The sequence below is a fragment of the Natrix helvetica genome (assembly GCF_964273705.1).
Source record: "Natrix helvetica genome assembly, chromosome: 2".
Taxonomy (NCBI): domain Eukaryota; kingdom Metazoa; phylum Chordata; class Lepidosauria; order Squamata; family Natricidae; genus Natrix; species Natrix helvetica.
Genome location: NC_138552.1, coordinates 98,320,717 through 98,345,625, shown reverse-complemented (window position 1 = coordinate 98,345,625; position 24,909 = coordinate 98,320,717). Strand labels below are relative to the sequence as shown.

General features: G+C 41.0%; 1 protein-coding gene across 5 annotated transcripts in view; it reads right to left on the bottom strand.

Annotated features, from left to right (window-relative positions):
• LOC309387798 (PH and SEC7 domain-containing protein 3-like) overlaps positions 1–24,909 on the bottom strand; it is a 194,949-nt gene that overhangs the window by 95,176 nt on the left and 74,864 nt on the right. For all 5 annotated transcript variants that reach the window (XM_081944626.1, XM_081944627.1, XM_081944628.1 and 2 more), the window contains 5 exons: positions 22,868–23,080; positions 22,685–22,765; positions 19,788–19,900; positions 16,843–16,901; positions 9,754–9,843 (listed from right to left, as the gene is read on the bottom strand). In XM_081944626.1, coding sequence (XP_081800752.1) covers positions 9,754–9,843; positions 16,843–16,901; positions 19,788–19,900; positions 22,685–22,765; positions 22,868–23,080 — 556 coding nt within the window. The remainder of the gene's footprint in view (positions 1–9,753; positions 9,844–16,842; positions 16,902–19,787; positions 19,901–22,684; positions 22,766–22,867; positions 23,081–24,909) is intronic.

Genomic DNA, 24,909 nt, shown 5'->3' with positions numbered 1-24,909 from the left:
AAGCTATAGGTATTTCATAAGACAGGGTGAAACCAAAGCGTTGAATGAATGTAAGGCCTGTATATTTGCCTGAATGTGCTCCAGTGCAGTTACAGCTTTGGAGGCAAGGCAGATCTCTATCTATGTACTTTGGTATCAAAGAAACAAACAAAAAAATTCCCTATTTTAAATGGAAAAGTAGGTTAGGGTTAGGGTTATACAGTACCATTAGTCTGAAATGGGTATGTGTATATGTCAATAGGGTAGAACTATTTATTGATTTAGAATATTTACTTAACTTAGGTTTGCCTAGGTCAGCAAACCCAAGCAAACCAGATAACAAATGGGATAAAAATAATCCAATTACAACCTGACAAGCACAATAGAATAATTAGGAGTCTCGTGTAAATAGAGAATAATTGGAATAAATACAGAGCAGTGTTCTAGCAATAGCTAACTATAATTAGTAAAAAAAAAAAAAAAAGAACCCTAATGAATAATGAAGTTTTAAATCAGTGGCATAAGGTGGCAGACAATGAAGTTGATTCCCTCAAGAGGACATGTTGCAAGCAATCATCGGTAGAGAACCCAGCCTTTGCAAATTATGCTCTACTGCGGAAAATCAGTCACTGGAATGCCATTTATAAAATATGAATTTACAGCCGAGTGTGACTAATGGACATTTTGCCATGTTTTGCCATTGGTCCTTCATGCTCCTGAGCAGGAGCAGCAAAGAGTTAATTGGTTTTTAAGACGAAGAAAGGGTCCGGCTGCTGCTATAGCAAGTCCTAGCTGGCTGCTTTTTATTTCTGTTCTTGCAAGCTGCACTGCTTCAGCCACCGCTTCTGAAAACAGTTGCCTCCCGCAACTGCCAACCCCATTAAACCATCTCTCAATACGGGAGGGGGGGGGAATGCAGACCCTCCAAAGTCAAGGGTAAAAGTTGTGAAGAACAGCTCATCTCAGCCTCCAATGCAGACTCTGAACGGAAATTCGTCTAAATAGAATATTATAGTCATTCCAACATCCTAAAAGGTTCTTGCTTCGTATAATAGGATACAGACAGCAGTTCCACTCTGATGCTCCCAGTTATCTAGAATTCCCCTGCAGCTCATCTTTGTTGAATTAAAGATCTTCTCTATTCAGGTTTTTCGTGAAGTCTTTCTCCCACATTGGCCCTCCTTTCCCCCTCCAGCATCCTTTACTGTGAAGCTGTATTCCTCCCTGTTAGAACATAGCTCTGTCTTGGCTTGTTGGCTTACAAAACGTGGCAAAATGGCATGAGCAGTGAGCGCACTGTTTCAATAATAAACAACAATTTCTGCCTAGATATGTCTGGGTACAAATAGCACCAAGGCATCCAAACACAGAAAGAAGCACATGCTAGTATGATATCATTCTGGCCCATCCAAGGATGCGTTTAAGTGTAGATGGTCAAATTATGCTTTCGGTAATCCTAAAGAAAAACCATTTAGACAAATCAAATGTTCTAAGGATAATTAACGGCAACAAATGTGATGAAGCGCAAGCTTCTTCACACCAACATGGTCTGCAATCCAACGGCAAGAACCCTGCTTTTAACCAGAGTTCATATTACGACCAACACCTACTTGTGACTATGACATGAGTAAAGGCAAGCGAGAGCACGATTCCCTTACGTTTTCCCTATTACTTAACTAAGAAAAACGATGAGGTAGCTCTTTAAGAAAGGGTCGAAAATACCGGTAATTCGGATTTTGTATCTGCACCAGTTCATACATATGCATTTAAATTACACATAATTAGTTTCACAGTTGCTCTGTCTCTCACAAGCAGACATATAGCTTAGAGTTTAGATATAAACATTTTCATTTTTCTCACAAGACTGCCATCACATGCCTTCCATTTTAGACAGAGGGTGCTCCGTTCCTCTCAGTTTGCACCTCAATATAAACTAAACCCTCTTTCACCCTCCCTAGTGCAATGGATTCTTGCTCTTTTGGGAGGGGGGGGGGATGCCTAATGTGCTGTTTAGGTCTATAAAATGTACACAGGCCTTGAAACATGTGGTTTGCATGTTCCACAAAGAAGAATGTGAAATCTAGCCTTAGGAAGGACACAAATATGCAGGTAGTACCAACATTCAGATTACATACAGAGAGAAATGGGGGTGAGGGAGGGGGAGAGAGGGAGGGAGGGGGAGAGAGAGAAGAAAAGGGAGAGGGAAGGAGGGGGAGGGAAGGAGGAAGGGGAGGGGAGGCAGAGGGAGAGAGAGAGGGAAAGGGAGGGGGAGGGAAGGGGAAGGAGGAAAAGGGAGGGGGAATGAGAGGGAGTGAGGAGGGAGGGGAAGGGAGGGAGGGGGAGGGGAGAGGGAAGAGGGAGAGAGAGGAAAAGGGATGGGGAAGGAAAGGGAGAGGGAGGTAGGAGGAGGAAGGGGAGGCAGGGGGAGGGAGATAGAGAAAGGGGGAAGGGAGGGGGGAGGGGGAGGGAGGAGGGAGGGGGAGAGAGAGAGGAAAAGGGAGGGGGAAGGAGAGGGAGGGGGAGGGAGGGGGAAGAGAGAGGGAAAGGGAGGGAGGGTAAAGAGGGAGGGGGAGGGGGAAGGGAGGGGGAGAGGGGGAGGGAACGTGAGAGAGAGAGGAAAAGGGAGGGGGAAGAAGGGGAGGGAGGGGGAGGGAGGAGAGGGGGAGGCAGGGGGAGTGCGAGAGGGAAAAGGAGGGGGAGGGAAGGGAGAGAGAGGAGGGAGAGAGAGAATTGCATATTTAAAATACAATTTTTCCAAGGAAACATTTTTATTTCTGGATGTTAAGTCCATCAACGATTTTATCTCAGAGAAAAATCAATATAAACAGATGGTTAAAAGTCCTACTGAGTTTTTTCAAAAATACAAATGTTAAAACAATTTACTTTTTTGGTATATATTAAAGCTAATTTTATTTTATTGGTTAATAAAAGGCAATATTTGCCCATCTTTTAAGATTTTAGGGCTGTTTCTGAAAATAAAAATGTCATATGAGTGTACAGTAAAGTATTCAGATCTACCTACACATATTGTATGCGGTGTAGCTTTGTCACAAGCGTATGTGCTTTACACTTGCCAGGCATATGCCACTCGTAGCATATGGTTTGAGATAACTTCCTGAAGTACTAGATGTACTCATCCTGAATCCACTGAAAAATTCTACTGTTCTAATGAGAGCTAATTTTAAAAGCACAGAAATAAAACAGAGGCTGAATGCAAAAGTACAAAAAGGAGATTATTTCAGATTTTGGAAATGGGATAGTATGGGGCGTTTTTAAGAATAGGTTTGCCTGTGTGTGCGTGTGTTCGTGCGTGTGTGTGTGTGTATAGTCTTGGGGACTACACAGATATATGCATGAAATTTTATTGGCAGCATTTTCAGATGTGTCTTACCATTGCCTTCTTCTTAGGGTTGAGAGAGAGTGACTGGCCCAAGGTCACCCAGTTGGTTTTGTGTTTATGAGAAGACTAGAACTCAGTCTAGCCTGGTGCCTTCAACCACTGCACCAAATTGGCTCTCATATGTCCCTGAAGATTGTGTGTGTGTGTGTGTGTGTGTGTGTGTGTGCGTGATGCTTTTTCATTACACACACGGAGAGGCAGAAACACAGCTGGCGAGATAGCAAATCATGATTCAAAACACACTATTCAAATAAGATGCAAGCAAGCCCACCAAAACAGTAACATGTACAAATATTGCAGAAGAAAACTGTAAACAGAACAGGAGGGAGAGGGAAGTGCATTTGTTATAGATACTTCATTTGTATCTTCATAATAGTCACAGCGATGTCAACACTGACTAAACCCTTCGCTCCCCACTCACAAATCATTTTCAGGAAAGACATATTGCACATGACGTCATCACCATCAGTCTTTCCCTTTGGGCCAATTTTTAGCTGGAAAAATTTCTCCTGGTTCCCAACAAACTTACTTTCCAAATACAAAAAAAAACAGAATCATTTTTGCCAAGCCTACAGCATGGGAAACCCCTCCACACACACACACACACACACACACAGAAATAACTTCCAAATATTCACTTCATGAATCAATGAACATACAGCATCATCCCTCTCTCATTTCAGCCTAAGTCTGAAAAGACCAAGAATTCACCCTGACTGATAGAGACCTTTACAAGCCATTATAAACTTCCAAAGTTTAACCATGCTATCACATACGTGCCAGATGTATATGTCTCACAGACACGTACAGCTGGCACATATCTTCCTCTTGGTATTGTAGTTGCAAAATGCTTCTCTCTTCCTGCTTTCAGAAAGACAATTGTTCAGACGATTGGACTGGATTTTTTTTTAACCATTATATCATTTTTCCTGCTGCTCCTGGTTTTTTGTTTGTTTCACATTTTGATTAATACAAGCCTTTATCTTACAGCACTGTCCAGTCCATGGAACATAAATGGGAGAGAGGGAAAAGCTATAGATGATTTAAGAATTGTGTGTCTGTGTGTGTGTCTGTGTGTGTTTTCAAGTCAAACTTACTTCTGGTGACTACCTGGACAGATCCATGAAGTGTCCTCAGTAAGAATATTTCATTTTATTTATATGTTTGTCTGTCAAACATGTACACGATACCATAACAAGTATAGGTATGAATATAAACAGGAAGAAAGGAAATAAATACAGATAAATGGGGACAGTAAGACAAGGACAGTAGGCACACTGGTGCGCTTATGCACGCCCCCTTTACGGACCTCTTAAGAATGAGGGGAGGTCCACGGTAGACATATTGGAAGTTGTTTTGTCACTGCTTGCTTCCTTTAGGACTGAGAGAGATAAGATTGGTCCCAGGTCACCTGGATGACTTTATGACTAAGCAGGACTGGAACTCACAATCTCCTAGTGTTTAGCTCAGTGCCTTAACCGCTAGGTCAAACTGGCTCTAATACTAACACGTGTAAAACAGTAAAACAAATAATAATAATCCAGGTAAAAGTAAAGATTTTCCTGTCCAGTTGTGTATAACTCTAGGTCATGGTGGTCATCTCTGTTTCTTGGCTGAGGGAGCCAGCATTGTCTGAAGACATTTTCCATGTTCCTGTGGCCAGCATGGCTATATGCCAAAGGTGCACAGAATGCGATTACCTTCCCATCAGAGTGGCACCTATCAATCTACTTGCGTTTGCATGCTTTCAAACCGCTAGGTGAGCAGGAGGTGGAGCAAGGAACGGGAGTTCACCCCGTTGGGTGACGCTCGGCTCTGGAGCTTTCCAGCTGACAAGCTCAGTGTCTTTAAACACTGATCGATCATGCTGCCTCATCCAGATAAAGACTTCTGCAAATCCATTCCGGATGACTACATGGAAATATCTACCTACTTTTGTTTAGTATATCGTAGATGATTGTCAGAGCTACCGGTTCGCCCGAACCGGTCCGAACCGTCTGAATACCACTTCTAGATCCCATCCATTTAGCAGAGAACCAAAATCTACTGAGAAGCACACAAACACATATACACATCTGCCATTCAGGAACAAAAAATATCAAAATTGGGGGGGGGGGGGGGAATCAACCCAGCTAGAAAATAAACAGTTGCAACAACTTTACTTCCTTCCCCTTACTGCAGGGGGCAGGAGTGGGATGAAAAGTGCCCAGCTATAGGGCTTTGATGTTTATTTCATTATAACCTATTGAGCTGCTTTGATATATCAAATGTCATTATTCCTAATTAGCTTTAGAAGAGGCTCCTCTCTCCATGACTATAGTGTTGATATCTTCTCAATATGACTAGGACAACCTTGTGTTATTAATTTGGGAGGAACCACAGATGATACTTTCCCTTCGACATAACCGAGCTAGGTGGAAAAATTCCCAAAGAGAAAAGCAGAACAAACTTTGATTCAGAGATTCTTCTGGTCCCAGAGGAATGAACACAGTTCAAGTAAAAGGTCTGCCATTTACACAACAGGGTTGCCATCTAGTGGTCAGATGATAAAGTGAATCCAATATGAATCACCGCATCGATGGGAAAAGTCGGAATTGAAAAACTAGCACAAATTTTGGAGCCCCTTTCCCATCTTTTTTTAGGAAATCGTGATTGATGCGCTTTGCTTCTATTAAGCTTTGCGAAAAATGCTTCTCAGAAGAGGTAATACGCATCTGTTAGCAAACAATTTGCACACATATCTCAAGAGAATTTAAAAGATTCGCAGCTGGATTAGGTATACAATGTATATCTAATATATCAGACCCACACTGTGTTTCCTACTAGGCCAACTCTTTGGGAGCCTACAAGTAGGTTGTGAAGGCAACAGTCCTTTCCCACCATTGTCTTCCAGCTGCTAATACTCAGACCACATATTCCGTTTGATCCTAGAGGAAGCAGATAGCTTGCAGAACTAGCAGAAAAGTCTTCTCTTCAATGAAATCTATCTAACTCCCTTTTCAAGAGGTCAAAATGTATATGCATCGCCAAGTCCTTTAACGATGAATATTAGAGATTAGCAATACTCTGCATGATCACTATACAATCTCTCTCCCTGAATCTTCTACTCATCTGATTCTGAACATCGATCATTCTGTTGTGGCCAACAGGAATAAAAGAGGAGCAAAGAGAATTTGGATTATGGATTCGGATTATGGATTTTTTGTGACAACTATAATGTGAGAAACCTCAGGCCGTGTGTATGAAAAACTCACAAGAATGGGATAAGAAAATGGAAGAACTGTCTGTCCAGGGGTGGGATCCTATCGGTTTAACAACCGGTTTCCTGGGTGCACGCTTTGCATGTGTGCACTGCTTGGGAAGGAAAACAGTGGAGGCGTAGCAATCCACTCTGCCGTGCAACTCAGCAGAGAAGATAAAGGTAGGAAAAGCGCAGGGGCGGGCAGGCGGGGTCACTTGCTTGTGGGAATGAACCGGTTTGCTCCCAGCTGATCATTGGAGCTATAGGTTCACCCGAACCGGTTCGAACTGGTAGAATTCCACCCTTGTATCTGTCCCTTTTCCTATGTCACCGACCTTCCTATCTGTGGCTCCCTCCCTCCTTTGCCAGCAACCTTTCCAGCATGGATGATTTCCTACCCATTCCCCACAGATGTCCCTCTCTTCCTATAGCAATGTATCAGTATTAAACAAAGACCAAATACTGTGACATTATTTTCACGTCAAAATGCGTCAAGTACCAAATTTGTCAAGTCTTGAAGCAGTCAAGTACCGAAGTACCACTGTTCTTTTAGAATCAGGATACATTTATAGCTCTGAGATGAGAAACGTAGCCCTTTGGTGTTACTTGGTAAACAAACCATAGTGACCAGGCTATACTATATATTTATGGAGATACATTTGTATAAGCAGTTCGAGCTGCTCATAAGAGTAAGTACAATAGAACTTCCACAGTGCCTAAAATAAAGACCCTCAATCTAAAGCAGGTTTTTCAATGATTTTAGAGGTTTTTTTTTAGAAGTGCATTCAGGTTTTCAGCAAAGGCAGGTAATCTGCCACAACAAATCATCAAATTCAACCCTGCCACATAAAAAGGGGAAATGATTACTGCTGGATTTGCATGGTGTCACTGTTGGAACATCCAATACCTTGTGTAACCAAAGTATACCTCCTGGAATATGCCTGGAATCACACAAAAGGGCATATGGACACAGAGAGTTCCCAGTAGGCAAATAAAGCAAAAATTATTCGTCCATGGAGGAGAACTTAAAAACCATTTCATTACAGAAACAGATCTTTGAGATTAGTTATGTAGAATTCATTTCCCATCCATCATCCATGAAGGTTCAAGCCAACTTCCAGGGAAATTCCAAGCATTTTATTCCCCCAGCCTGTTCTCTAGGCTGTAACTAGAATAATCTCAGAAACAATAAAATTTTATTTTGATGAAGTCCATTTTCTAGCAAGCATAAAAGGCATACAAGGTACTCTCTTATTCTAACTATATATGTTATTTTTATTGAAGTGGCACATTAAAAAAGATGGTTTAAAAAAATCAGCAGGTATCTGCTTTTACTGATGTTAACAAAATTTTAGCTTTCTAAAGAGCAAAATCTCATTTAAATTATTTTCTTTCATAACAAACCAAACACACTAACAATTAACACTTTGCTTCCAAAGCAAGCAAATCACACAAAAGAAAAAGAAACGCTCATATTATCACCAGTAATGGGAAATGTTCAGCTCCCTAGGCCCAAACTTTACCAATTATTCAGAATCAGGTACTGGAACAAATTGAGGAAATGTACATAGGCAAGACGGCAAAAGCTGCACTTGTTGCATATAACATTTCTTGATCTTAAATTATATCTTCCATTCAAATATAAAAACCCAAAGGCACCTTTCTCCTGAAGCACTCTTATAACCTATTACCATAAATATTCAGCAGAGAAGTCAGCTTTATCAGAAGTCTGATATAAAAAAAAAAAACACCTACCCAGTTTCTAGCCTTCAATTATCACTCAGGGCACACATTTGTTCCAATCCAGACAAGGCAATTCATACGGAGAAGCAAACTGCCTAAGCAATCCCTGTTGATTATTGAACCACGTGCACAATTCTTAACAATCTTGAGGTTCCAGTGTTGCACAGAGGACCTAACGTACGGATCAAAATTTCAGGCAGGTCCCAATTCTTTTTCTCCAATTTAACCCAACAAGATGCATTTAAAGGCATGTTTCACGTCAACCCATATACGGCACATGTTTCCATTCGTGGTTAACAATGCCAAGGAAGAAAAAAGAGCTATGATCCATTCCCAAATGTATGTGTATGGTCTGATACCAGAATAGTATTTGACAATAGTTTATACGAGGCAAATATTCAGAATTTACCATATTTCCCCGAAAATAAGACAGGGTCTCATTTTCTTTTGACCCCTGAAATAAGCACTTGGCCTTATTTTCAGGGAGGTCTTATTATTTTTGAGGTGCAGGAGGCGGTGAGCGTGGTCACCTCATGGCTACTACTGTGTTGCAATATTTTCACGGAGGACTTATTTTTGGGGGAGGGCTTATTTGAGCGCATGCGTTCAAAAGTCTGGTTGAGCTTATTAGCCGAGGAGGTCTTATTTTTGGGGAAACAGGGTATGTACTTAACTCTTCCATTTTATATTTAAAAAGCTGCACTGATGTAGTCTTCAACAATTATTGCAGAAGCTCGTCTTTTCTTTCAATAAGTCAGGATGCAGGGATAATATTGGGCACTGGGATCTTCCAGTAATGACCTCATCAATGAGTGTTATACTGCATTCTTACTTATTTAAGGCAAACACTGGCAGGAAAACTCACAAGGTTATGGTCAGTGGTGGGATTCAATTTTTTTTACTACCAGTTATGTGGGTGTGGCTGGGTGAGCGTGGCATGGCAGGGGTAGGTTACTGCAAAATCACCGTTTCCACCCGACCAGCTGGGACTTGGGGGGCAGAGAATAGATGGGGGAGGGGCCAGTCAGAAGTGGTATTTATAGGTTCTCCGAACTACTCAAAATTTCTGCCACCGGTTCTCCAGAACTGGTCAGAACCTGCTGAATACCTCCTCTGCCAATAAAATGCAGAAGAATCTGACTTTTAACTCTTCTTCAGCAGGGAACTTGAGAATAGTTGCTTTAAGAGAAAATCCTTTATAAGTTCCTTTATTCTAGAACTAGCGAATTAAATAGCACCTTGAAACTATGGTCTCCACATCATCATGAAAAAATCATGAAGCAGAAAATGACAGGTAATCTAGTCAGCTTGACAGCAATCTCTTCCAGTTAGTCAGCAAAGGTAGAGTTGACACTGTATTCTGATAATAAGAAGTAAAACAGAGCCTCACCTTCAGGAGTTCTCTTGGGAAATCTGTACCTTCATTCATTCCTTGAAGGTTGGCGATGAATTCTTGACAGGACATCTTTTTGCCAATGTTCTGTAATATACAGGACATAAGAGTTATGAATGCAAACCAATGGAAAAGAACATGGCATAGTTTTTAAAAGCCTTATATTAAAATATTCTACATAATTTCTTTACTCCTGAATTAAAAACCCAACTGTGAACAGCAACAAACACAAGGATAGAAGCATTATTTTATAAGTCCACACAAATCATCTAAAACAGGGGTCTCCAACCTCGACAACTTTAAGCCTGAAAGACTTCAACTCCCAGAATTCCCCAGCCAGCAAAGCAAGGCTGGCTGGGGAATTCTGGGAATTGAAGTCCTCCAGCCTTAAAGTTGCTGGGACTCCTGATCTAAAATATGCAAATCAATACTTGAAGGGTAATGGTCAAAGACCAGGTAAGATCCTCAGAGAGAAAAATTTATCTAAGTACAGATGTAAGTCCTCAACTTATATCTGTAAGGGAATCTGTCCATAACAGTCTTAAGTTGTGACAGACTGCAGGTCACCCACATGACATTTTTTTGCAGGAGTCATTAAGTGAACCAATTATTTACTATGGGCTGGTGTCAGGGTTTCAAATAGCATCCTCAAGTAAACAACACTCCAAGGCTAGAAATTCCTCAAAGTTCCAATTTATTAAAAGAGCCACGTTGGCACATCTGGGAAAACCCGAATCTGAAAGCTTCCAGGTTTTCCCCACCCAGGTGAAAGTTCAAGTCTCTGCCCCAACACCCACAAGTCTATCACATGGCCCAATTAGCCATTGCCATGAAGGAAGCTTCCTCCCATCCAAATCTGTCCAAGTGCAGCGACAAGGCGATCTTGACTTTCCGAGAAGGAATGTTATTGTGGCTACATATCTCCCATGCTCCATATAACCCCCCCTCCCAGTTTCCCACAGTAGAATATATGTGGCAGGCTTGAGGTCCTATACAATGATGGCTTCCAAGCCTGACAGCCGGTGTTGTTGAAAACCAGAAGTAAATGTCAGATTTGGGGAAAAATATTGCAAAAGCAGTCACGTGACCTTGGGATGCTGCAAAAAGAAATAAACGTGGGGCCAGTTGCTTGAATGCTCGATATACAGTCACATGACCATGGAGGAGGGGGAGGACAGCCATTGGAACTTCAGAACTAAGTCCTAAGCAACCCTGGCTATTTCTGTTGTTGTAAGCAACCTGTCATAAATCAAGGACTACCTGTAGTTGCTAAGAGTTTAGATAGCACGTAATCAGTCAATCACATAGAGGAGAGAGGAAACAGCTAGTAAACTCTCCAACAAGGATAAGGGCAATCACACATTTGACTTTTCAGTCAAGATTCTCAATGTGTTTTAAGAAATCGGTTTGCATTCCCAGAATATTAGAGCGTTGCCACAGACTAAAATGGAAATCATTTTTCCAAAGCAGCAGACTGAAGTTGATAAACAGCACAGAAAGTTCTGGGTTTAAAAACATCCATCCAGCCAAACCCAGAATTTCTCTTTTTTTAAAAAAGAAGAGGGAGGGCAATAGCCCAAAAGGATCATTTTTATTTTCCCCATTCCTGCCTTTAAAAACAGTGGAGATTAATTTCAGTAGCAGTTAAGAGATACAGAGGAGAGGATGAATCACTCCTTTTCTAAGAATGAGCAGTCGTTCTTCCCTCTGTATAAACAGACCTATCTATTTTCCTCTTTCAGCAAGCCAATTCCAAATTCTGATTAAAGCAGAAACCAAGAAATGTGTCCAGATACATATCCCCATCATTCAAACCCCTTATTTATTCATGTCAGAGGCACCTACAAATTATAATCATATAACATTCACCACTGAGCAAATAAAAGAGATATAAAATGGGTCACTGAAATATAGCACATGTAAAAAATATGTAGAATAAATAGGATTAAAACTAAATGACTTTTGGTTAGTATAGGGCCATGCTGGGAGCATTTTCTCTCACCAGCATGAGGTCTTCCTCCATACATGTTGAATGATGTTGTATGCACTGTGGCATATGATTCAAATCCTGATCTCATATTATTAATATGGAAGCCTATTTCAGATTCTTTTTTTAAAAAAAACTGTTTATAGGTAGTCCTCAGCTTACATCCAATTTTTCAGTAACTGTTCAAAGTTACAGTGGTGCTGAAAAAATGGACACACGATAATCAGTCTCCCAGGTTTTGGCCATCAGAGCACTCTCCATACCAGTCTCATAGAAACTATGTGCAGCATTTTTTTTTACATTATTATAAAGGTAAAGGTTCCCCTCACACATATGTGCTAGTCGTTCCCAACTCTAGGGGGCTGTGCTCATCTCCATTTCAAAGTCGAAGAGCCAATGCTGTCCAAAGACGTCTCCGTGGTCATCTGACCGGCATGATTAAACACCGAAGGTGCATGGAACGCTGCTACCTTCCCACCAAAGGTGATCCCTATTTTTCTACTTGCGTTTTTAATGTGCTTTCGAACTGCTAGGTTGGCAGAAACTGGGACAAGTAACGGGAGCTCACCCGGTTACACGGTGCTAGGGATTTGAACCGTCGAACTGCCGACCTTTCTGATCGACAAGCTCAGCGTTTTAGCCACCGATTCACCGCGTCCCCAATTGTCACTTTGAATGTACGACTAATCGGCCTACATTAAAGTGAAATTCCGTTGTATACAGCTCTCAAAAGGTCACCAACTCCAATATACACTACATAAACATGACAAGATAGATGGATAGAGAGACAGACAGACTGACTGACAGAAGACACTAAGCAAACACAAAATTATGCATATACCCACATGTATTATATAACACAGAGAAACAACACACTCTAGTTCAGATGTATACGTGTACATGGCGAGAAAATGAATCTTGCGAGTTTACCAGACGGATGGCATAAGGAGCAAAGCTGTTACAGAATCTGGTAACGATACTGCAGTATCCTGTAGTCCTACGATCACAGTTTGTGATTCTTTTTCTGTTTACTATCGCAGCGGGTTGGATCTAACAACTGCGGATTCACTTTACCAACCACAGTGATCTGCTTAACCACCATGATAAAAATGGTCACAAAATTGGATCCGGCATGATTTATGACCACAACAACTTACAATGAATATTCCGGTCCCAATTTCAGTCATAGGTTTAACACTGACCCAAAATGCAACTTGGTAAGAATTTCTACTCACAAATCAATCTATCCACCAAGCTTCTTTTTTCCTAGTGAAAAAAGTAGAGTGCTCATTAGCCTGTAGAGCGATCGCAACACCGATCCAGAACTAATAGAGGGTAAATCATGCAGGGGGAACATCGGGAGGGTTAAAAAAACCCTCATCCAATTCATCTTAGTAGCTGCGGTGGTGCAGTAGTTAGAGTACAGTACGGCAGGCTACTTCTGCTAACTGCTGGCTACCTGCAATTTGGCAGATCGAATCTCACCAGGCTTAAGGTTGACTCAGCCTTCCATGCGCCCCAGTTGGGTAAAATGAGGACCCAGATTTTGGGGGCAATATGCTGACTCTGTAAACCACTTAGTGAAGACTCTAAAGCACTATGAAGTGGTATGTACTGTAAGTCTAAGTGCTATTGCTATAGTAAATTTCAAACCTTGTCCAAGAGGGATACCACCAAAAGGTAAAAGGGATTTTCTTTTTAAAGGCTACGTAAGAACTTGTAGTTTCAAGAGAGCAGTTATGAAACATACTGGACTGTAGCTGGTACATCTCAGCTCTCTCCCATTTAGCATCACTCCACTGGTTTGTAAAAATAGGGAAACTGGTTCACCAAAGCACACAAGGCATCATAATACAAGGAATGCTGAAATTATATGGAATACAGAAAACTGATAATGTCAACAGCTCTTGAGTGCCGTTTCCAACTGTGAATCCATACAGATTGTGCTCTGCAAAATTGAGATCTTGCACACGCAACCTGAAAAGGAAAGTGTGAATAGGAAATCACAACAATCAATATTGTAAAGTGCTTGTAGGCCCTGGTATTCAGCGATTACTACTGAAGCATAAGATTGACAAGACAGTTGTGCTAAGAGCACCTGTTACTATGACATTGGTTATATGAAATAATTCAAGGGGTAGATCAATATGCAATCTTCAATTTAGTTGTTTAGGACAAAATTCAGTTTTAAAAGGCCTTTAAAATTGGAAGGCAGACACAAATGAAACTATAAATGTGAGCTTATTCACCACCACCCCCACACACACAAAAATGGATCTTCAATTTGCTAGAAAAAAATGTATGGAGGGAATGTTTCTTCATTTGGGTTTTCTCTGAGTTTTCTGAATGGTCCTGAATGTCCCGATTTTAACGGTACAGAAATGCAGTTTTCTTAAAATACTGTTTTAAGATCATGGACAACAGATGCTTTTGAAAGTTATCTTCAAAAACCGTTAGAAGATGGGGAGGGATAAGCAACTGAGAGGTATTAAGAAAAATCATAATAGGACTTTGGAACATCTGAGTAGCAATGCAAATTTGTTTCTATAAATTCCTCACAGCTTTTCCAGGGTAGAGCTAAAAGCACTATAATCAACTAATTTTAACAGAACATTAAGCAAGCTAGGGGAAAAACATGACCATTTGTTTCTTGTACACAAATAACTCTACAATATCGTCGTCAAATCTCTGAAAAATTGCCATCTATATATAGTGTCTCTTGATGTCTGTGATAGTCCTGCATTTGGAATCTGAAGAAAGACTGGCTAATAGGAATGAAGCATATTCATCTATTAAACATATTTATATAGCTGCCCATCTAATAAAAGGAGCAACAAAACCTAAGCATATAGTGTCCAAAATATAAACACAATGCCATAGAAAGGGAGTGTCCAACCTTGGCAACTTTAAGACTTGTGGATTTTAACTTCCAGAATTCTGGAAGTTGAAGTTCACAAGTCTTAAAATTTCCAAGATTGAACAACCCTGCCATACAACAAAATAAACTATGTTGAGGTCTTCATAAAAAATACATCCCTCCACCAACCATTCTATGTCAGCTCTGTCAACATCTTGGCTCCAGGGCTTGGGATACAAGCCAATTCTTTACCAATCGTAGAATATAAAATGAAAGCAAATCTCCCTACCAATATTTAGGATGTCACCTAGTTTGAGTAATGAAACATCTGCAAGAAAACAACCAAGCTCAGAAAGCACCAAGGACACCTCATATTCATTTTCCTGAAGACCGGTCACCATGACAGAAAAGGTGTGATTTTGAAGTTCCACTAGTGATACTGCCTCAGCGAGGGGACACACAGCATGCCCACCCTGCCAGATTTAGTAGGGCAGGTAGAAACCATTGGGGATAGATAGTCCTACAGTTAATCTGACCTCATGCAATATATGATTTTAACACCACTGTGGTATGAACTATACTGCACCCAGAAGACTACTGAGAGGCAGTGCAGCTCACTCTGCACTAGCAGGGGTGGGCTGTTGAGGGTTTGCAGGGGTTCCGGAGAACCTGTAGCTAAGGTTCTGTGCCGTTCGGAGAACCCCCAAATCCCACTCCTGGCTGGCCCCGCCAACCCTGCCCCACACAGGAGTCCCAATGTGGCCCGTTTTGGATGCAGGTAAGTGCAGGGTGTGCACAGAGGCTCGGGGAAGACGAACAATGGGCCTATTGGAAGTTTGGGAAGGCCGGACTTGCCTGGAGAGTGCGTTTCCCCCCTTCCGGAAAAACGAGAAAAGCCACTGGAGTCTGGGAAGGGCTAAAATGCCCCTCCCCCCATGGTGCAGGAGGCTGATTAGGCCACACCCACCATGGCCACCCAGCAACCGGGCAGACAACCCCTTGCTAAAAATTTTGAAGGCCACCCCTGGTAGAGGGGCAAATTAAGGTGCACCCATCACCAATTGTGTTGCTGAATTTTGAACCAGTTTCAGCTTCTGAATGCTTGTTAAGGGAAGCCTCCTATAGTGTAGATTCAGTTCAACCAGAAGGTGACTAAGACAAAAGTAACCATGAGCATGGCCTCCTGATCTAGGAAAGGCCACAACTGGTACAAAAGATGTAGTTGTGCAAAGGCCTTCCTGGCCATGGCTGCCATTTGCCCTTTGAGCAGGACCTAAGAGTCCAAGGGACTCCCCAGACTGCATACCAATTCTGAGTGGGTGCCATCTAAACCAGAGTTAAAGATACCACATCACCAGATACTAAGGATGTTAAAATCAACAGCCACCCCAGTCTTGGTGGGGTTGAACTGAAGTTGATTCTTCCTCATCCAGACTCACATAATGTTTAGGTGTTGGGAATGTACCTTGACAGTTTGAGCAGCCCAGGGTAGAGATGTACATTTATAATTACCATAGTTGTTATGATATTTAATTCCATGCCAACTCATCCTTACTCATTGGTTCATGTAGATATTAAAAAGGAGCATGGAGAGAGCCACGTCCTCTGGCACTCCATGTTTCCCCTCTTACCAAACAGCTGGAACCAGCCTTGGAGGTAGGATGGTGCCTCCCACTCAATCCCTTGGCAGTTCAGGTTACCTGATTAGCAATATCAATAGCCCCTGGGAGATCAAATAGGTTCAGGATGAACACACTGCCTCCATCCCTTCCAGGACCTGCCAGAGGTCATTCACAAGTATGAAAAGGAGCTGCAAGTTGCTGACCATTACAAACCAAATTAAGGACATCGGGTAATCAAGGAGACCCAATCCCAAAGCATTTGCTGTGCAGTTTTCTGGAGTTTCTAAAATCCATTTTGTGGAGGTACATTCAGATGTTTCCCTGCCTTTGCCGAATAGTTTTGTTCCATCTTTGCTAAATGCACTTTTTACAGACTATTAAGCCTTGTAACTTCTTTCCCTCTTATGCAGTGCATTCTGAACTACAAATGCTTGCCTTTTTTTTACAATCCTCTTGTAAAAGGTTACTTTCTGCCTCGGCATAGATGACTTCACAACTCTTTGAAGCTGTTAAAAACCAAGCCTGCAATGTCTGGGCCCACTGAGCACAGAAACCTCAGATATGCATCAGAAGACCGTCCCGTAGTTTGAGGAGCAGTGCTAAGTTTGCACAATACTCACATGGCCGTGAAGGTCAGTGTTAAGCAGCATAATTGCACATGTGAGGCAATGGACTCCATCTGTAGGATTAAAAACACCCAAAGCATGACATATAGAAAGCCACACAGGAAAGAAGAAAATCACACTTCCCACTTTTCCCGTCTGTTTATAAACGAATGATGCCAATTAAGCTGGAACCCACCCACCCCCCACAGCCTAATTAACACTCTCCAAAGCAATTTCCTTATAAGGGAATACATGACATTAATCAAGAAAGAGATATCCCATGAAATAAAATCACTGGTAGAGAGAGGAGACCAGCCTGATTTTGTTTGTCACTGTAGAGCCACCATAAGCCACGCTTTGGAGATCCACCACATAGGTGTTTATGTCTTACAGTAGCTCAGCTGCAGAATCTGATCTTGATTTTGTTTTAGGTAAAAGTTCCCCTCACACATGTGTGCTAGTCATTCCTGACTCTAGGGGGCGATGCTCATCTCCATTTCAAACCTAAAGAGCCAGTGCTGTCCGAAGACATCTCTGTAGTCAAGTGGCTGACATGAATAAATGCCAAAGGCACAAAGAACGCTGTGACCTTCCCACCAAAGGTGGTCCCTATTTTTCTACTTGCATTTTTAACGTGTTTTCGAACTGCTAGGTTGGCAGAAGCTGGGACAAGTAACAGGAGCCCACTCAGTTACGTGGCACTAGGGATTCGAACCGCCAAACTGCTGACCTTTCTGATCGACAAGCTTAGCATATTAGTCACTGAGCCACCACGTCCTTCTGTTTTACTTTTTGCAATTGGGCCTGCAATCCAGTTAAACCAGCAGATTTAGCCAGGCTCCGCCTAATTGAAACCAGCTAAAATTGAATTTAGCTCCAAAGCTTTCATTAAAATGACAAAAGCAGCATCTTGCCATTGTGGCACAAGGTCATGAGGCATGCAGAAAATGTGCAGAATTTGCACCAGATAGCGTAATACTGCTTTGATGCAGCCTCCGTATTAGACACTTCTGTCGGGAACCTGTCTCAGAACTTCTTCCTTGTTCTCCTTTGCTGCTTCCACAAAGCGTGTTGTGTCCATGAAGCTACAAGCTTGAGTCCGCTTTATATGTGTGTACCTGATTACTAATCTTTTATGATCTCTGCTTTTTTCCATCAAGATTTTCAGTCATCCAGGCCATGCTTGTCCCAAAGGTGCTTTTTCAAAAGGCAACTGGATTTCTCTGTTTTTCCCTGAAGACATTTTGCTTCTCGTTCAAGAAGCTTCTTCAGTCAGAACTCAGTCAGAACTGCAGGAGCTTCTTAGATGAGAAGCTAAATATCTTCAAGGAAAAACAAAGGAAGTCCAGTTGCCTTTTGGGGTGGCCTTTGTTTTTCCTCTTATCTCAATAAGCCTTCTACAAAGTCAATTTCAAATTATAAAATGCTCACGGCAATGTATGCATGTGTGTCCATACACATTTGTTTTAAATAAAGCAGAAGAAAAAAGAAAGCAAGATCTGTTCTGTTGAATTGATTCAGTGTAGCCTCCAAAGTGTTTGTGTAGATTCCAGGGGTGAAATTCAGCAAGTTCTGACAGGTTCTGGAGAACCGGCAGTGGAAATTTTGAGAACAGGTAAATACCACCTCTGGCTGGCCTTAGAGTGGGGTGAAAATGGGGATTTTGCAGTATCCTTCCCCTGCCACGCCCACCAGGCCATGCCTACAGAACCAGTAGTAAAAAAAAAATGAATTTCACCACTGGCAGATTCGTATAATTAAAGCTATACAAGGAGGAAAACCTCACAAGCCGATCATAATAGTGATTCCCACCTATCATGCTTGCCTCCTTAATTGGGCAATAAATGATAAGACAGCCTCAGTGAAAGATATTCTTTATGCAAATACCAGAAAAGGATTCTAATTGTTGAGCAACAAACTCCGTGAATGCTCAATTCCAAAAACAAATGATGGCCATAAATATTTTATAACTGACTGGACTGCATTTTCACCCTAGCTAGTTTGGGTTTATTGACATCCTGGGTTGGAGATAGTTTGCCTTGGGTTTCTGGGGTGGTCTAGTGTGATTATAACATTAAAATAGCCATTATGAAGTCTGCCTGAGTAAAAGTGACAATAAGACAAACCAGTGACCAGTTTATGGGTGATGAGGCACTGACCCAGTGGTGGGTTTCACATTTTTTTAGACTTGTGGACTTCAACTCCCAGAATTCCACAGCCAGGCATGCTCAGTTCCGATTTAAAGCGACAGCATTTGTTTTTCTCCTTTGCGAAAGAAATTTCCTTCTTTCTTTTTCTTTTTCTTCTCCCTTCCCCTCCTTCCTCCCTCTCTCCCTCCCTCTCTCCTTCCTCTCTCAAACAAACAAACACACACACACACACACAAGTTGGATTGGACTACACACACTTTCCCCCAGCCCTGGAAGGATCCAGCCCAGCTTCACTGATTACAGGTTTGAAAAGGCAACATGGCTCTGCCTGCAATCAAACTACACTTTGAAGTTTGAAATTTGAATTCCTCCCCCTACCACCAACCCACACGTACCTTTTCCAGCTGTTTCAGAGAGGATTTCAACTCTGCTTTTGCCTCGGGTCCTCTGAAGAAGCCCCGCCCAAGCAAGCGCCCTCTACTATGAGGCAGGAGAACTGCGTGCCTCACCTATGTCAGGAATTTTTAACCCTTGCTTAACTCTGCTCAAGTGATCATAAAACACCTAAAGTCAGACTAGATGAGGCATGCAGTTCTCCTGCCTCATAGTAGAGGGCACTTTTAAAGAGGCTTTTTTAAACAGTTAAGCAGAGTCATCCACGGTGAGGCAGCAACTAGCTCAGCCTGACCTCAGTTCTCACCTTTTTCCTTTTACATTTTTCTTTTCATGATAACAGTGGTGAGACTATGCCTCCCCTGACTGCACGTCACTGAGACAAGCGTTATCTTAAAACCGTGAAAGGATGGTTACCTTGTGTGGAGACAGCACTGGGGTTGCATTGGTGGTATCTGCTGGAGAAATGAATTAGAACTCTCTCTCTTTCCTGAGTTTCTCCGATGAGGGAAAAGGCTTTAAAAAATGTCCTAAAAAGAAATTTAAAGGTGGGAAAAAATGTCAAATATTCCTATGCTAAGGTTATAAATTAAAGATAACTTTTTCAAAATTGAAGATAGCTTGAATAAAGTATGTATCCCGTGTGCATATTGTTGCAGCTATCACTGTGTGTGTTACAATAAAAACCACTGTATTGTATAACTACCGGTGCCATTAACACAAGCACAGTTGCCTTCAGTATCAAAGACTGTACGGAACAGCTTAGTTTTTACTGTTTTGTAAAATTATGTTAAAGTCTGTGCTGGTCTAACTTTAAGAGGGGGAGGGGAAGTCATACTATACTGCATTTTTTATAAGCATACTGTAAATAAAAAGTATTATTATTATTACGACTGCTTGGTCATTATTACTCCTTAGCTACTAATCTTACTTGAAAAGAAAGCGGAGGTGTATATTTTAAGACTCTTAAAAATCTACTGCCTATCTATAAAAAAGATGCTAGTTTAGGTAGCAAATACTTGCTAGAAATACCTGTAGGTATAGCAAACATACTGCAGCCTTTGCTGCAATTCCTGGGACTAAGGAACTGTGGGAAAACAAGGAGGAAAGGGAGAGGTAGGATTAGCTATTTTCTTAAACATGTTTACATGAAATCTCTGTTGATGATTCCTTAGGTGCTGGGCTTACTTTAAATGTGTCTTCCAGCAGAGAGCGTGCATCCTGCAAAACAAACACGCCTTCAAGTCTATCAACCTACAGCAGTTGTGTGTTTTTTTTTAAATGATACAGCTGTCATCACTTTTCAGCTTTCTCTTCTAACTTCCTTATATTTCTTTCATAGCCCTGCTGTGATTTCTTGTTATTTCTCCTTCCACAACCTCATAAAACTGCACAATAAACTGTTTCTTTACAAAGCCATTTAAAATAAATAAAGAAGTTTCTTTTGATGAAGCCGTGCCGTGCATTTCCAGCCCTGCCCCAAAAAAACCCACCACCAACTAAAACAAATTGCACAGAAGGTCCATCCTAATTTGTGGCTATTTAAAAGCAGGCACATGCGGAGGCAGGAACACATCTGACCAAATCCTACTCCAATTCAGCTTTCCAAGGCCCATGTCACATTCATTTCTCCCTGGATGTAACAAGAGAAAATAGAGCTTTGTAGTAAAACAGGTGCATTGTATATTGAAGGCCTCTCCTATAATTTTTGGAATCTCCAGTTGGAATGACCTAGTAGCAGGAGATGAGAAATATTTCTGCCTGGACAGTTGCAAGCAGTTAAAATAAATAATCCAGAAAATGGATGGAGGAGAATAAGAAACGTATCTCTTTATAGTCTAGAATTCAGTCTGAATCAAAGTAATACTAAAAAAAATCATAGACCACTTGATTGCAGACTTTTAATGGGATACAGGTATTGAATTATCCATAGAATCCTTCATAAAGGTAAAGGTTTCCCTCACACATATGTGTTAGTCATTCCCGACTCTAGGGGGCGGTGCTCATCTCCGTTTCAAAGCCGAAGAGCCAACGCTGTCCAAAGACGTCTCTGTGGTCATGTGGCCGGCATGACTAAACACCAAAGATACACGGAACGCTGTTACCTTCCCACCAAAGTTGGTTCCTATTTTTCTACTTGCATTTTTACGTGCTTTTGAACTAGGCTGGCAGAAGCTGGGACAAGTAACGGGAGCTAACTCCGTTACGCGGCGCTAGGGATTCAAACCACTGAACTGTTGATCTTTCTAAGCGACAAGCTCAGCATTTTAGCCACTGAGCCACCGCGTCCCTGTAGAATCCTTCATAGGAAAGGTTAACAAAAACAATTTCTTCTGCTGCCTCCCAAAATATAGTTCAGTGCATTAGACTGTCACATGGATCATTATTGCTCAAGTTAGGCAATAAAACTAATACTTTACACAGAAATCTGAATTATCTCAGTACGTTTTTACCAAAAATGATTCCAAATACTTCTCACCGTGGCTATGAATTTTATTATTTTTATAGTTTTATATACTTTTTATTGTTTTAAATTGTTGTAATTGTTATAGTGTTTTCCTGTTTTCAACTGTTTGAGAGCCACCCAGAGTCATATATTGAGCTAGGTCAGGGGTGTCAAACTCAATTTCATTGAGGGCTGCATCAGGATTGTGTTTGACATCAGAGAACCAGAGTGGGCGTGGCCAGGGTTGGCGTGGCCTACCTGTGGTGACCCGAGTGTTCATTTTCGGCTGCAGTGGCCTCCTGCAACCGGCCCTCCCGAGCTCCGTTTTCGCTGGCAGAGGCACCACAGGCCAGTCCTTCCCTGTTTCCAGGGCGGCCCCGCAGGCCAGATCTAAGCACCCTCCCAGGCCTTGAGTTTGACATCCCTGAGCTTGGCGGCTATATAGTACATATTTGATAAACGAGTTAATCAGTGTTCCCCAACACTGGCAACTTTAAGATATGTAGAGGTCAACTTCCAGAATTGCTTGAGAATTCTGGGAGTTGAAGCCAACACAACTTCAAGTTTCCATGGGTAGGAAACACTGAAATAAATAAATAAAATGAATGATTTTTTAAAAACTTTATCTGGAAAGGTATGTATAGGTATAGGTATGATGTATATGTGTATGTGTGTGTATCCCAGGCATTTCAAAGAGTTAAAATGGACCTAATATTCTAGTTAAATTAAGCAAATGAAGTGGGATGTTGGCACAAGTTTAGCACTAATTTACCCATGGTACAGCCTCTAGACACACATAACTGAAGTATAGCATTTTCCTTGGCTGAGAAATGACACATGAAAATACATGGGGAAGATGGCTTCTTACCTGAGAGAGTAATCCAATGACATGTCCGTGAAATCAAAGAACTTGAGGTATTCTTCAGCTACAAGCTTACTAAACTCGTTGCTTCAACAGAGAAAGAAACATCATAGATCAGGTTATTAGGAAATGAAACTCAGATGTATTCATAACATTCTGATAGATTCAAGGTAGAAAATTGGAACTTACTTTTTCCCCAAATGCTTTGCCACATCAGATCGTTTGAATCTATCCAGATGATAGAGGCGCTTTGCCAGCCTCCGCGCAGCCTCCACGTTGCCACTGGTTGTACCATTGATGAAATCATGGCTCAGGTTTTCATGTCCCTCTTTTTCCAGAATATCATGGCTGCCCATATCCCCTGTGGCATCTAACGGTGTAGTACATTCCAGCCTTGCATTGCTATGAAACAGGAGAGAATATTACAAGGAGGAACAAGAGTAGAAAATAAAAATTTTTTTTTAAAGTGCAAGTCAATTAGGGCAACAAATAACAGATGATTAGAAAACTTTCACTACATTCTATGCACAAATTAAAATGGATATTGTACATTTCTCTTGAAACTCTATAGAAGTGAATGGAAATTTCTATTTTCTCTTTTATTTTAAGGAGACTTTCTGAACTTCCTAGACTTCTGCTTTTTTTTTCTTTCAGCTTCTATCTCTAAATTCAGAAACCTCAAACCTTAATGTTAATTCAGAAATCTTAACAGAACTGCTACCCAAATTTTATGTTCAAAACCTGGAAACCTTATTGTAGGTCTCAAAAGCTGTAAGAGAAGGCAGACAAAATATTTGTAAAGAAACTAGACTTTTCATATTTTCATAGACATTTATAAAAATTTTGTGTATATATGTGTGTGTGTGTGTGTGTGTGTGTGTGTGTTGTATTTGTGCTGATAAATAAATAAAGGGAGACTAGTATAGATCTATTTCAAGCTATTTAGCTCTCATCAGCTAGCCATACCCTTACTGGGATTTGAACCTGGGCTAAGGGTATGGCTAGCTGATGAGAGCTAAATAGCTTGAAATAGATCTATACTAGTCTCCCTTTATTTATTTATCAGCACAAATACAACACAAATAGAAAAAGGCAACATTAAAAATAAAAATATGGTTTTCTGCCTGGATGGTCTTCTGTAATGAGCCGAAAGGACAGAAAGGGGGAGTAGTGAGCTCCCTCCCATATTTGGGCATACCAGGGGTTGTAACACAAATACATACATATGTATGTATGTATGTATGTATGTGTGTGTGTGTATGTATATATATGTGTATGCATGTATGTTTGTGTGTGTGTGTGTGTGTGTGTGTGTGTGTGTGTGTATTAATGAAAGCCAAAAAAATTTAAACAGTGCCTTGTCTAAAAAAGAAATTTCTTCATGGTTCCTGTTATAGTTCACTTGTTCTAAATCTAAAACTTTGTAAATTATAAACAGTTTGATAACCTATGATCGCCATAATGTGTTTCGAGTGATAAAATTCTGTGCAGCTATTTTCATTATAAGATGGAACTACTTTCATTTCAAAGTTCTTAAAAAAAAACAAGAGCAAAATGCAAGAATTAAAATTAGGAGTATGTGAAACATTTCATTTTGACCTATTTGAAGTGTGAAATTTTGCGACGTCCCATTTTGAGTGCAAAATTAATATTTTTCAAACAAAAAGCAGCTTCATGCTCGAAATGTGACGTTTCACAAAGTCATCTTGAAATGGTTGCAAACATTTTGCACATTTCAAGTTACGAAGCCTTTCATTAAGTAAATAGTGCCATCAAACTAAATTTAGCAAACTCTTCCCAGCTGAGATGACTTAATTTAATGTATTGAAGTATTTATTTAGAGCATTTATACCTCACCTAAGGGTTCTCAAAACAGCTTGTGCAACCATGGTAATAACAAAAGAGACATCATAAAAAGGAAAGGACATGGGAAGGAAAGAGACAGCAAAATAACTCAGGGACACGTTCTTAAGGTTTCATCATTAGTATAATGGCCAACTATGATGAAAATGATTTGTTCAGAGAAGCCCTGATGATACTATCACCTTATGGTAAGAAGTTGTTTTGTTTAACTCCAGCACCACTCAGCATTTTTTTCTCTGTTAAACACACATTTATTTATTTATGAAGCTTATATACTGCTCCATTTCTAAGGACTTGAGGTTTTACCCGCTATAAAGATATCATTATCTTCAAGATTGTCCTAAATGAAGGAACACTTTTCCATCAAA